The 14,135-nt window shown below is 39.6% G+C and overlaps 1 protein-coding gene across 1 annotated transcript in view; it reads right to left on the bottom strand.

The window, feature by feature from the left end:
• Positions 1-14,135, bottom strand: part of LOC141011963 (CUB and sushi domain-containing protein 3-like) — a 228,382-nt gene that overhangs the window by 55,385 nt on the left and 158,862 nt on the right. Inside the window, exons 45-50 of the mRNA XM_073485326.1 lie at positions 11,197-11,342; positions 10,567-10,647; positions 9,551-9,664; positions 2,655-2,843; positions 1,639-1,785; positions 165-353 (exon numbers count right to left, since the gene is read on the bottom strand). Of these exons, the coding sequence (XP_073341427.1) occupies positions 165-353; positions 1,639-1,785; positions 2,655-2,843; positions 9,551-9,664; positions 10,567-10,647; positions 11,197-11,342 (866 nt within the window). The remainder of the gene's footprint in view (positions 1-164; positions 354-1,638; positions 1,786-2,654; positions 2,844-9,550; positions 9,665-10,566; positions 10,648-11,196; positions 11,343-14,135) is intronic.

Genomic DNA, 14,135 nt, shown 5'->3' with positions numbered 1-14,135 from the left:
AGGCTGGATTCAGCTCAGGGATAGAGCTTGGGTCGAGACACTTGGGTGCCTCAAGCGCCTGCCTGTCTGCCTGCTGAGCGTAGGGCAGACGCAGTGACCAGAAGAACAAGAAAAGAGGCAGGCTGAAGTTGCAAATAAAAGGCTGCCAGGGACGATGTGCTCACCTTGACATGCAGGAACTGGCGCATCCCAGGCATAGAAGCCATAGGTGGTTTTCTTGCACACAGCTGTGCCCTTTCCGATCAGCTTGTACCCCCTGTCGCAGGCCCAGCGCACCATGCTGTTAAGATGACCCCCAGTCTGGCTCACTACAAAGCCGTGTTGTGGGGAGTCTGGGGTACTGCAGTACATCGCTACAATAGGAATAAAGGAACAGGGAAGAGGAGGGGGGATGAGTGGCATGGGAGAGGGAGAGGAGAGAGAAACAGGAAAGAAGGTGAGAATGAAGTTGAGAAAAGGGGATTGAGAACAGCAGATATTATCAGGGGAACAGGAGAAATAAAAAAGAGAAAAGGATGAGAGGCATTAATAAGGCTCCTCTAGAGAAAGACTCAGGTGAACATTCTTAGTCACAGTAAGGCTCCATTTTAAATGCAGAAAGATAATGAGGCAAAATGCCTGAGGAGTGTCACATCTATTTAGCACTCGGGCTGTGTGCCACACAGCAAAGGAAGTCCTCAAAATCACATTATCACTATTCCTCGCTTGCCTATGGGCACGCTCATATTCAATTTGCTTAAACAACATGAAATACTGGTGCATCCTCCAGTTATTTGTTCCATAGCCTTCCTTTCCCTCATCTTACAGCCCATCGAACACAAAAAAGGTACATTTGATTTCCAGAATATGAGCACTGAGTAGCCGATGGGACAAGAAAACGGAGGGAGGGCTGCGTGCTTCACGAATGCTGTCAAACAGCATGACTGAGAGATAGCAGGGATTTAAGATGAAAAGACACACTCTGGAGTTTAAGTCAGTTCCTGTTCAAGTCAATCAAGTCAAGGAGGAGTTTTCTTTACAAAATTCATCACACCGACTTGCTCTCACAGTAACACACTTGTGTATTAAATATAATGGAGAGACACAACATGAAAAATTAATATCTTTTGTGCTTTTTTCATTATTATTGATGCATTTCAAATGGAAGAAGACTCCCTATGCTGCTCTTGCTTAGCACCACTTGCTTTATTAAAGAGCCAATTAACAATTTAAAACCTTTTTAAATTAAGGAGTGCATAACAGCATTGAAGCCTTTCCAGTGGCTTTCTTCCTGCTTCATGGTTTGCACGTGCGAAAAAATCTCCTATTGTGAACTATTATCATTTCCGTATTATTTTTGTAAATTGACTGATATTAAAAAAATCAATAAATAATACCCTGCAACAATCATGGCATACTGTGATAAAAAATCATGGGGTCACATTGTATCCACAGTCAAATAGAGTAACTGCAGTTGAGAAGCTTCATTTGCCCTCATGTGATGTTATCAATTGTCTCTACACGGTACCCAAAATATAAATGCCTGAATTGTAAGCCCATGACTTTTATCACATTTCTGGTTTAGAGACTAAATATATTCAAATAGCACTATAAAAAGGAGAATATGATTATAAGCTGGATACATACTTTGATACTCACCCACGTATCTGATGTGGAAGCCACGTCGGTTGGTTCCGTGGTCAGAGGACCAGCGCAGCAGGAGCTGGTGGCCTGTGGTGGTCAGGCTGAAGGGTGTTTCAATGTCACCGCTGAGTGATGCCATGCTCTGGCTGTAGATATTGGGACCTGAACACAGAGATAGATAAACACACACGCACACACACAGTTTCCCAGAAAAAGATCCATGTCAAAAAAAAAAAAAAGCTTTAACGTGGATAGACATAGACATGCATCTTCATTTTTTGGAATAAGTAGCATTAATTACAGATATGTAAGAACAAAATAACAAATATCAGTAACATTTATAAGTTACAGCTAATCAAGGTGTCAACCATACAGTAAGGCTTATTTTACTGAACAAAAGATTGGAACCCAAAATCAGACTTTCAGCTCTAAGGCTATGGTCAGACTACCAGCCCAAATCCATTTATGGCATATCCAGATTGTATCCAGATTGATTTTAGGAAGTCTGGAGAGCAAAAAAAACATGAAATGCGATTTTTGCAAATCGGACCCAAACCACATTTGAAGGTGGTTTGAAATGCAATACAAATTGGATTTCTACAGATGCTTTGGCAACTCATATCAGATTTCAAAGGATATTTTGTGTCACTTGCAATGCAACACAAAACAGTAACGTCAAATCCAGTGAGACGAAGTGCACCAGAGCGGAGCGGTAAGGAAGACAACACAAAGAACAATAGTTTGTGGAGTCTGAAAATAAACGTCTAAAAAGTTTGCTCCACACTGTACAGACTAATCGGATTTGCCTGTTGTGTGAACATAGCCTCAGATACCATAATCAGAACATAAACGGATGCTGAAATAGTGGATAACAACAAAAGAATAAGAAAGTATGAATGTTTTACTGGGAAGCACTAAAATTCACAACACAAGACGAACATTCAATCATTTCAGGTAAGTGACACTGTTTGTATCTTTCTCACTAAATTTATCCCATAAAACCTAAACACCAAAGTTCCAGCAAAACCAACCATCAAATATTTCCAAGATGTCAAACTCTTTTTCTGTCTGGAAGAGTTCAAAGTGCAGGGTGATGTTGTAACCCTTCTCCACATTGATCAGCCAAGAGCACATCTGGAGATTGGGGTAATTTTCAGGGTAGCCTGGGCTTAAGATCACCCCTGTTGAATCAAAACGCACCTCATGGGCCGGACATTGGACTGGAAGAAGAGAAAAAGAACAAGGGCAAGGCAGCATTACAGGAAGATGATGGGCTCGAGAGGGAAACAACAAAGAAATAAAGTGAGGAGGGAGATGAAAACTCATTGGAGGCAGAAAACAAAAGAAACAGTTGGAAGACAGGGAATGGAAAGCAGAATTCAAGAAAATGTGAGATGAGGTGAGGAAAGGACCGTCTTCCCCATCCTCCCCTCAACACTCTGACAGCAGAAATTACATTGAAAAAATAACTAGTCCTGAAACAATTACATTTCAGCCAGACTGATATTGCACCTAAGGGCTAAGCTGGTGAGTCTGCTGTTGTCACCAGGCTCACCTGATATCAATCTATCAAATAATAATACTCAGTAGGTGAGACAGCTTACTTTGTATGGAAAAATGATGGTGTGTGTCAAGGCTGTGTGTGCTTGTGTGTGTGTGTGTGTGTGTGTGTGTGCGTGTGTGTGAGTTCATGTGTATCTGCTCAGAGCATTCCCTTCATTTCCTGTAGGCTGGCATGTGTGAAATAATGACAGGCCTCGTTTCCTTCTTCTCCTTTTCGGCTGCTAACAGTAGTTTCTCTAGTGAAGAAACATGACGCATATAAAAGGTTAATGCAAACAACTGTTGCAGATAAAAAGGTCACTGGAAACAATTGGACATATATCAAGAAAAAAAGGCAGAGGGAAAGAGTTGTAACACAAAGCAGTGTGAATATTCCCGCGGAAGTGTCACTTAGAACAGCCTATAACTCATAAATTACAGGCAGATATGATTTTATGATTTTAAATCACTCAATACATCGAGGTCAAGACAATTTCTCATTACATTATCTGAACAAAGACAATAGTTGAATCAAAGAAAAAAGATGCGTAGCAGGACTCGTACATGGCTGAATCAATATGTATAGATACGCTGTACATTATTTATCAGGGAGGCAACAAATCTCAATTCGATCAATTTAGAAAATAAATTAACAATGCAATTTAATACAAAATAGCAATATATCTTCACTACTGTGACATTTAGACTTGACATGATCAATATTTTTCAGTGCACTTGTATGAAGAACTTCCTTATGCTTCGAAATGCTTTTGTTTTTTTTGCATTTCTCAAAGCAGTGTAATATGTTTATTTATCTCCAATCAATGCGCGCTCTTTTTTTACACATTATGTGAGGGGCATATACTTGGGAAAGTTTTTAGAAAGAGCTCACCTGCTTCCTCGGTATATGAGTCTGTGCTTAAGAGTGAAGTTAAAGAGCAATGTGCAGGCTGAATTTCCTTTAAGAAACTATGAAAATGCATATTTATGTTTTATAGGTCACAAGGGTAAAATACACACACAAAAAAGCAGGAATTTCCAGTAATGCCCCCTAAAAACAGACACTTTCACATTAGGAACACTGATTTCACTAAGGTTGACTGCACAATGCTAGATGACTCAGAAGAGTCATTTTTAACCAGTATCAGATTTGTTTGAACATTTTTATACTGTTGTTCAAAACATCCACACTTTGAAAAAAAAAAAAAGGGTGTCTAAGTGCTTTTTGACGCAGTTGAGAGACTTAGTTTCACATTTGAGATGAAAAACAAGGTCTGTAGCACTCAATTTTAGCAAGAGAGTTAACACTCTCACTGGTGATGTGATGGAGTTCAGAATGAGGTCTTCAGCTGTTGCAGTTACATCAGGTCACACGACACTTCTGTCGTCACTAGGAGCCTCTGCTTCTACTGAAGCCAGTGGGAATCATTGTCATAACGACAGCACAAATTCAGCTGAAAGGGAATGTGTGAAATGTGTACGCAATTGCTACACACAATTGCTTATTTCAATCCTACATCATTTTCCTACTCATTATTACACTGGGGTTACCAAACCTAAAACCATTTAAACACTGTAGAGAAGCTCATTCCCTGCAGCACTTTTGCATACTATACGGCTTTAAGACATACATGAAATTGACTCACTTGACAAGATCTAATGCACTGTATATAAAGCCGTCTATCTGGTAAGAGTATGCTATTAAAATAATTGAGCCTCCAATACTTGTTTAATAAGCTATCGTTGCCAGGCAACAAACACAAGTCTATCCAGTAAGCACAGTTGTGGCTTAAACAGCTTTGCCTCAAACTTAGGGTGCAGGGATTAAAAAAATGAATCATGAGAGGCTTAAAACTGTTTCAGACACCTCAATGCTGCTACTTTCTAGGATGGGTTTTTAGAGGACCATGATAAGAATAGGAGGCTATGCTGAAAGCATACTGAAGCTTACAATGTATTCAAATGGTAGTTTGGCTACAGTACAAATGTAGACCTCTGTACCTTAGTTTAACAAAACGCAAGGCAGCCAAAGTATTTTGATTACCATACTGGCTCAGATATTATAATATTATAAAAATGTTATTATGTTTCTTATATATTATTATAGTTCACAATAAAGACAGATCAATGCAGTAAATAAATCAGAAAACATTGCTAAAAAGCTGTACAATTGTTTAAAAAAATCCAGTAAACATGACAAAAGTCTTCAGGCATTTCTAATTTCATTTTAGCTTGTTAATAGAATCAGCATGTCATCTCAAGGGAATCGGCATTAAACAGTGAACAAGTATATTAACCAACCACCCTTAGCTAGTGATTACAATTACATCCAGGCATCTACTGATATCATGCACTGTGTCTTAAGACTCTTACACTTAGTATTCAGCTACTATTTGCAATGGCTTGCATGCCAACATGATTTGTTTAAAAAGCCTGTCATTTGTTAAATCTTGGAAACACAGAAAGACATATCTTGGTAATCCCTTTGCTTGTTTGATTATTTTACTGTGGAATAACAACATCATAAAAAAGGACCAACACATATTGTCAGCTACAGAGACATCATATAATAAAGCCTTCATAGGTAGAATTAAGATGACGTTAGAGCAGAAATTGTTGTTCATTAGGTTTTCTGACAGACACATGAAAATCAATGGGAATGTGAAGATCAATATGACAACATTTAATGGGTTAGACTCAACCTCAATGTGGCAGATGGTATACCAGGCAAACGCAGCAGTCAACTCAATTGTGGCTCTATCCTTGATCAAAGCTACTGCATAACCTTCCTCATAGGCTTTTACAAAGACAGAGCCTGGGGAAATATCTTAAAAACTAGTGCTATTTGGGGGTGAAATTGCATAGCCTGGCAAGGACATTTAAGTGTTATCTTATGAGCATAAAATGACAATTAACAGAATGGTTGACAGCAAACAAAATCAGAATCAGGGAACACAGGAGAATTCCTTTTCCTGCACTATCGGCAAGCTGCCGACAGGAAATGGCCCCTTTACAAGCTTACTGTAGCAGTTTCTTGGAAGTGAATAGCAGGTCAACTCAAATTAAGTTCAACTTTACATGTCCCAAGGAGAGCAATTAGTTTCCTGCTAGCGGTGGCACAATGACATAACATATCCAACACAAGAAAATGAAATGAATTCTTGACTACAATAATGAGGTGATCCATGAAAATGTCAAACAACGAATTACTAACCCAGAAGTCCTAAAATAGTCCTAATGATGAGAATTTAATGCTCAAGGCAGGTTTTAAGGAGCAGTTCGATCCAGATATACACATTTTGTTGCACACTTCATGCCTGTCACATACAGTTCTTAATTCATTTCCCATTTTACTGTAATTTGCCTGAGTATCTGTTCAATTTTTGTATTGATTTTAAGAAGAACATCCTCTTTATAAGACTCTATATGTATATACTATTTGTTTTTTCCTCACGAACTCATTTATTTTTCTGTACAATAACCTTATTAAGGGGAGCCATTGTCTTGGCGGTGTACAGCATTTACTATGACGTATGAGAGTCTCTGCTGTGTAACCTCAAAGCAGTTTGCAATGTCTCAAATTCTGGTAGATGAGGGACTGCCTTGCATAAAAATCAACTGAAAAAAAGTGTATTGTTCTTCCAGAGTGGTCCCAACATGCTTTGCCCATCTGGATTTTGCACGTTAATTTAGTCACACATATTAAAGCCTGTGAAATTATTTCAAGTACAGTATGTGAGTTTTAGCTGATAGGAGCTAGTTGGTCTTGGCAGAGCTCTGTGTAGTCGGTTACACATGGCAAGGTGAGCTGGCAAGACCAACATAACAAGAGAGCTGGAAATATTCTCCAGTACTCTCAAGTGAGTGACTGCCCTCGCTTGGCACAAAACAAAGAGATGAAATTATTCCAAACTATTCCTAATGCCACTGATCTGCTAATTTGGTCACTTTCAACCAAACGATAAAATAAAACACTGGAAAGCATTTTGCTGTAATTCCATTAATGTCAGGCTTAATATGATTGTTCATCTGTATGCCAGACAGGTATGATGCAGTACGCAATGACGCTTTTATCTACTCTGTTTCCCATCTCTCTTCACTGTCTAAAAAGCAAAACAATAAATCCTGCAGGACTTCATACCCCTTGTGCTTTCATAAATTATTTATTTTGAAAAATGCTAGGTAGGCCAGAAGCAGCACAAGTAAAGGTAGGACCTGTTATATATATTTTTTAACCTACATCAGTGATCTACAGTTCACAAATTGCCATGCTTTTGGTCTCTTTGACCTTTGTGCATACACTTATAGCTATTCACCAGCAGTGCTGCATGCAGCCTTTATAAATAAAGCATGTGAATATGAGTAGCTTCTAGATCCTGGATCACTGGTCAGGTCACTTGACTTAAGCTTGCCATTACTATTTGTTGCTTTACTTGTGGCACTTTCCATATACTAAAATAACATCAGCCGAATTGTTACTTGTAAGAGGAAAACAATGTCTGCCTCAAAAATGCTACAGGGGGAAGAACCAAGATATCAAGTCAGACATCAAATAATAACAGCCAGGGATGAGCAAATAGGTTCCAAATCGCTAGTCCTATTCTAAGATGCTTTATGAATGCAGGCTCTGGGTTTGTCTAGTATCTGTCATGCCTTGATCACACGTCCAATGCGATTACTCATAGTTTCTAGAAATAAAAAGAAAGAAATGCTCATCAGCTCAAGACTTGTAGACAAAGGACTCCAGGGCACTTCAAAAGATGCCTATCCACGAGGAATAGAAGGTTTCAAAGCGCTCTGATGTCTGCGGCAGAGATGTATTGGCACGACAGCCAGGCTGATGGCATTTGTTTTTTAGTCTAAACAAAATCTCTGATGCAAACAGCACAGACATTTCTTTTCCTCTGCTTCCTACATGGGTAGGAAGACATTATACATCAGTCAAACCCACTGGGCCACTTGAGCAGGGATTAAGGGGTAAAATATAGGTAAAAACTCCCCTCCCCTAAAGCCCATCCTATTAAGATATCAAACACTCCCGGGGCATTTTGTCCTTAACATTTGACAGAATTTAAGCCTTCAAAGAGACTAAACCCTATAGAACCGAATGGGGGCAAGACCTAGACTGTACTTTTAAAGACGGTGAATGGGAATCAGTATGTGAGGAGGCACTAACCTCTCATTCCAGAGCCGCCATAAGCATTTGCAGTTCAACACAATGCACAGAACCTTTTTTACGCCAAAAAAACTCCATAGGATAAATGTATCCATTTGCCCTAGATTCAAAATAGAGACCTTATTCACATATTCTGTAAATGCAATAAATTAAGAACACTATTTGGACGATTCTTCATGAGATTATTGGGTTTGAAATGCCCAATTCACCTACCCTACCCTTACTCGGAGTTTATAAAACCAGCCATGATTGCTGGTAATAGATGCATTGCTTTGGTATAGAAAAGTGCACAGTCCCTGTGTACATGTGGCTTTAAGAAATTTCATTGTACATGGCATCAGAAAAAAAAACATGTTCAATCTCTGATAAATGCTGGTCTGATTTAGGAACTACATGGGAAATATATGGAAATGATGACAACATATGTTTGACATAAGCACACATGCATCTGTGTAGACATGTATATTTGAATTTCTTTGTACTGATGTGTGTACATTTTGAATTATTTCACAAAATGTACGTTTTCACTGTTGTTTTGTTTTCTTCCTTCTACCATTGCTTTCATCATTGCCCTTTCCTGGTGGTGGAGGTGGAGGGGTTCTGCTCTTGAGGGATTATTACTTTATATTATTACTTTTATCTTTGATATTTCAATCTTGTGTTTTCTCCTGCAGACTGCCTTGTGTTTGAGAAAAATTCAATACATATATTGTTGGAAAAAAGTAAGCTCCCATCTCCTTCTATGAAAAAACCCCAGCTATGACTGCCTTCCATCTACCTTGTTACACTGCAAAAACACACTCGTCGATGAAACCCTGCTGATGTGTAATCTGTTTCACACTGATCCTTCACAGCGTAGTGTTGGCTCTGGGGGAGTGCAGGTCTATGATCTTGGGTCAGTGGTATTCCAACTCTGTGAGTCTTGATAAATTAGAACAGAGATGCTGGTTGCCATCAGGACCCTGCTAGAGAGGCCGTGCTGCCAGTGTGTTAAATGATGCATCAACAGTGGGTGCTGCTGACTGCAACCAACCTTGGCAGAGTGGCGTCAAGCACACACATAAAAGGCACACATAACTGAACAAAGATATGGACACACAAACACACACTGAGAGGAATACTTTTACTCACAAAGAGAATAACAATCCTGAAGCCACAGAAAGAAGAACATAGCCATAGACTTAAACTCACACACTGAATAAAACCAACCTTGACAGACTGGTGGGGGTCCATCCATCTGCAGTCGTTCTCCTAGTCGACAGGTCAGAATCTCACTGCCCACCAAGGTGAAGCCAGGCAGGCACGAATATCGAATAATGTCCCCTGTGAGGTAATTTACACCCCCAATCATACAGACACACGCACACGCAGGCCGGGAATGGACATGAAAAACATATCCATCCATTCATCCACCCACCCAACCACGCACATATACAAAAACACACACACACATCCCCACAGAGCTATGTTAGTAAAAATCTTCTCAGTACTGTGGCTTGCAACAGTAATCAACAACACATTTTCTAATGAAGATTGACATCCCCTTAGCTAGTTGGAGTACTAAAGGCACTTCATTATATTACAAAGCAGCAAACTTGTACACGAGCACACACACAACATCAAAATTACATTCACTTTCAAAGATGCAAATTAAGGCAGCCACTAGCCACATGACTTCCACTTCTGAACACTAAAAATATAAACAGCTTATATAGAGAGCTAATTGGCACTGCCCTCAAACTAACATCTTATTGCATAAAGCATAAGTAGATGGAAAACTCATAAGGGATATGGAAATATAAGACAGAAGAGCAAAGAGCAACAAAGAAAGGAAAAGAGAAAGAGAGAAAGAGCACATTGCAAAACATCTGTCCAGCGACAGTATTATAAAAAAATGTACATGTTCAAATATATATGTACCACAGACAAAGTTTCATTTTTGAAATGGACAGATGGATTATTAAATTAATTTCAAAAAAAGGTAAGAGAATGAAGACTAACAGCAAGGATATAAACATCCAACAATGGTTTCAATTAACAAATAAAGGACTCAACTTACAGGGTAATGAATTGATTAATTAATGGCTAGAACCATTTGATATGTCCATTCCTATTTTTCCTTTCTGCCCAGGGCTGTCCAAACAAATTACCTTATGTCTGGCACCGATTTATTTTATTATGCATAGTCCGTGGCCAGTAAACAAGCAAAATAAAATAAGACAAACCTATTTCAAACTCGTCATCATCGGTTAGGACGGTGGCATTGGCGACGGGAGGGGGTGGCTGACATGTTCTCAGCTGGTATGCTGTTGAGGAGAGGACAAATACTGAACTCTGCAACAGTGTATGTGTGCACTCAAGTAAGAGAGAAAGAGAAAGAGTGTGTGCGTCTGTATTTTCTATTCAACTGTGGCACATTCTTTACGCTGCCATCACACTGAAATTTGATTAGATCATAAATTGTCACCTATCACTGTTCATGATCATCAAAAACCAATCACTAATTTAGTTGAGATGGGGGCCATTTTATTATTAATCAGCTTCTTTTCAAAGGGGCGTTTTAATAGTGCAGGAGAAAAATTGGCATAAGAGGGCATTAATCATTTATCATAACACAGAACTAGTGGCAATTCCACATAGCGAAATGAGAAAGGCCAAATAATGACTTGTAAAGAAGGCAAAAATTAAAGTCGTTGCAGTATAGAAACACTGGGACAATATCCTTCTGTTCTCATGCCGTCTTTGTAACTACAGCACGGTTCCAGCAAGGTAGAGAAGTAAAGATCAAATGAATGAGAGTCATTACAGTGCGGAACAAACGGTCTTTACTTAGCTGCTATCAAAGGGGTGGTTACCGTAATAATGCAGCACAAAGAAGCCACTGGTGCTGAAGTCGCTGTGGAATTTGATGAGGATCTGATTGGCGGTGGTGGACACACCCTCCTGCACAGAGCTGCCACTAAACTGACCGATTTGAGGCGAGGCCTGGTCAGGTCCATCCCTGATACAGAGATATAGAGAGGTAGAGAGTTGTGGTTGTAGTGGGATTGAAAAAGTAAAGTAGGAGAAGAGAGAGCAAATGATTTATGAATAAACACCAGTAATAACTTCCTGGGATCAAAGAGCATGTCTAGTTATCCCCAAGCAGTCTTGTGGACCCCAGCAGTCATTCTGATGATCTAAGAGAAAGTTTCACATTAATCAACAGTGTCAAAGGAGAAGTTGAGTATACGTTAACTGATGAGGCAGTACAGTACTGAAACTTTTGCCCCCTCCAGCCATCTTACATATTGATGGGGGAATAAAGTTTGCAGGGGGAAAAAAGAAAATCAATGGTACAGAATTCTGAAAAAAATGTGCAACATTTACAACAGCTTTTGAGGCCTATTTGTATCTTGCAAAACATTCCTTTAAATTTAGTTGAGACTGTTAATATTCTGTATGTGTGTGTGCATAATGAGTGTATGGTTATCATTCAGCTTCAGCCCCCATGACCCCGGAGGGATAAAAACGTTTAGAAAATATATGGATGTTATCACAAAATCCTAAAGCCCTTAACTGAATAACATGACGTATAAGGAACTGTAGCCCTGGGAATCAAAATTTAATTGAATCGTAATGACCTTTTTGATCTTCACCCTTAATGGAGGATAGGGAGAACTGGCTGTTATCTGTGAAGGGTAGATATGTCCATGGGAGTGCCATTACCACATCTGCATTACTATAGCTACAATACAAGGCAGTTTATCACCAGTTCAATGACATGTATCCACTCAAAAATCATACTTTATCCACACTAGCATGTTTATTTGTATGATACTAGTGGTGGATGAGATGCTGAGCATTGTCAGACAGTCATGTGTGATGCATATCTTGGACAGTGCCCACCTTTGGCAGTGGGGGCTGCATTCCCCTGTGAAAGAGTTCAAGTATCAATGGGCCTTGTTCCTGAACAAGGGTAAGGTCAAAATGGAGCTAAGCCTGAAGGTTAACTTCTCAATTTACAGATACAAAGAGCTCAAAGAGCTATATGCGCAGGTTGGGGTAATACAGAAGCTGAATATTTGGGAGGAGCTTGGGGTAGACCTGCTGCTCTACTGCTCCTCCTGAAAAGAGCCAGCTGAGGTAGTTCTGACATCTAATTAGGATGCCCCTGGGAGGCCTTCAAGCAGAGCTACATCAGGCATGTTTGACTGGAAGAAGAACCGGGGGGCAGACCCAGAACTTGCTAATATACTCCAGCTGGGCTGGGTGAAACTCAGGATGTCCCAGGTGGAGCTGGAAAGAAGAAAGGAAGGAAGTGGCTGGGAATAAATGGACAGACAGATGTGGGGTTGGCCAATATAACAATATGGACGCTGTGAAATGATTGAGATTTGGTGGACCGTAGATTTTGTATACCGTCTTCTACTGAGATAGCTAAACCAATTATTATCTCTAGCTCTGTTAGGTGATGCGATACCGCAATTCAATGAGCAGGGCTAATTAATGAGCAGGGCTAATTAATGGCAACATTGGATTTACAGGATGTTTGTGTCTTTGTGATGATGTTACTTGATATGACAGGTATGTAATTCATTGGATTAGCTTCCGACCTGGTTATTATACTGTACATAGAAAGTGTTTCTAGATTGTTCAGGAAATGCACTTTATCCCAACATGTATCCCACTGCAACATAAAACTACATTTAGCATGAAGATTTCTCCATATCCCCCACCCCAAGACGAATAGACGGATGGGTGGATGGCTGTGAGGTGTTAATAGAAGTTGTAATTTACAGTGGAGTCATTTATGAGGCATGCATTAGCTGCTGACTGCACAGAACACAGAGGCACCTCTGCTAATGAGAGCAGGGGAGAACTTTCAAACCCTCGTAAGAATTTTGCCTTAATCTGTAGCTGAAATAAGTAGCCTAATTAAGTTGGGTAACACCTTTTGGGTAGCGTGTGGGGACAGACCACATTTTACTTTTTTGTGAGGATAAAAAGAAAAATTAATGTGAGAAGACAGTACTTTCTATTAAATATAAAGGCTATTTCTGTAAGTAATTCATCACTTGTACTTTTAGATAGCTCCTATTCAGCTGAATGATGTACACTAAATGCTTTTTTGTATGTGTATGTACGTAAAATACATTTTACTGGAGTTTCATTTCAGAGTGATCAGCAAAATGGGAGACGGCAGTCAGGCATTGTTACCGTCAGGGGACACATTGTTTTTGCGCTATTTCTTTTGGAAACAGTAGTGCCAGTAGCTCCTTCCTCTAATAGTATGAATGGTAGCCCCAGATGCTGGAAGGCATTTCCCTCCTCTATCACCCATGAGGACAGCTTCATGACTGCCTGAGGCTTACTATACTAGAGAGAGGCTACAGAAAGGTGGAGGGAGAAGGAGAAACACAGAGAGACAACTGATGGAGTTATAACAAGCAGGTAGTATAAAATTATTTACTGCCATACATTTATCTGTCAACAGTTAAAGTTTCTGCATAATAACAAACATCCCAGGTAACTCAGAGCTGATGTTTTCATAGTTTTATACATTTCTGTCTTATTACTTAAACCTCGCTGGGGAGCTGGAGTTAAACATCGACATTAAGTTTAGTGAGTGGGGGAAGAGGGACACACCGTGACTCAGAGTTTACTTTTCATTTCATCACGTACAACAATGTATTTTTTCTTAGCCAACGGTTGAGTGGAAAGTTGTCAGGAAAATAAAAATGAATCCACAAATGTCCAGACAAAGGTCAACATGTTTGGATTTGGCTGTTGGCTCATCTAATACGAATGTCAT

The sequence above is a fragment of the Pagrus major genome, chromosome 17, assembly GCF_040436345.1.
Source record: "Pagrus major chromosome 17, Pma_NU_1.0".
Classification (NCBI taxonomy): domain Eukaryota; kingdom Metazoa; phylum Chordata; class Actinopteri; order Spariformes; family Sparidae; genus Pagrus; species Pagrus major.
This window is presented reverse-complemented; position numbering and strand designations above follow the sequence as displayed.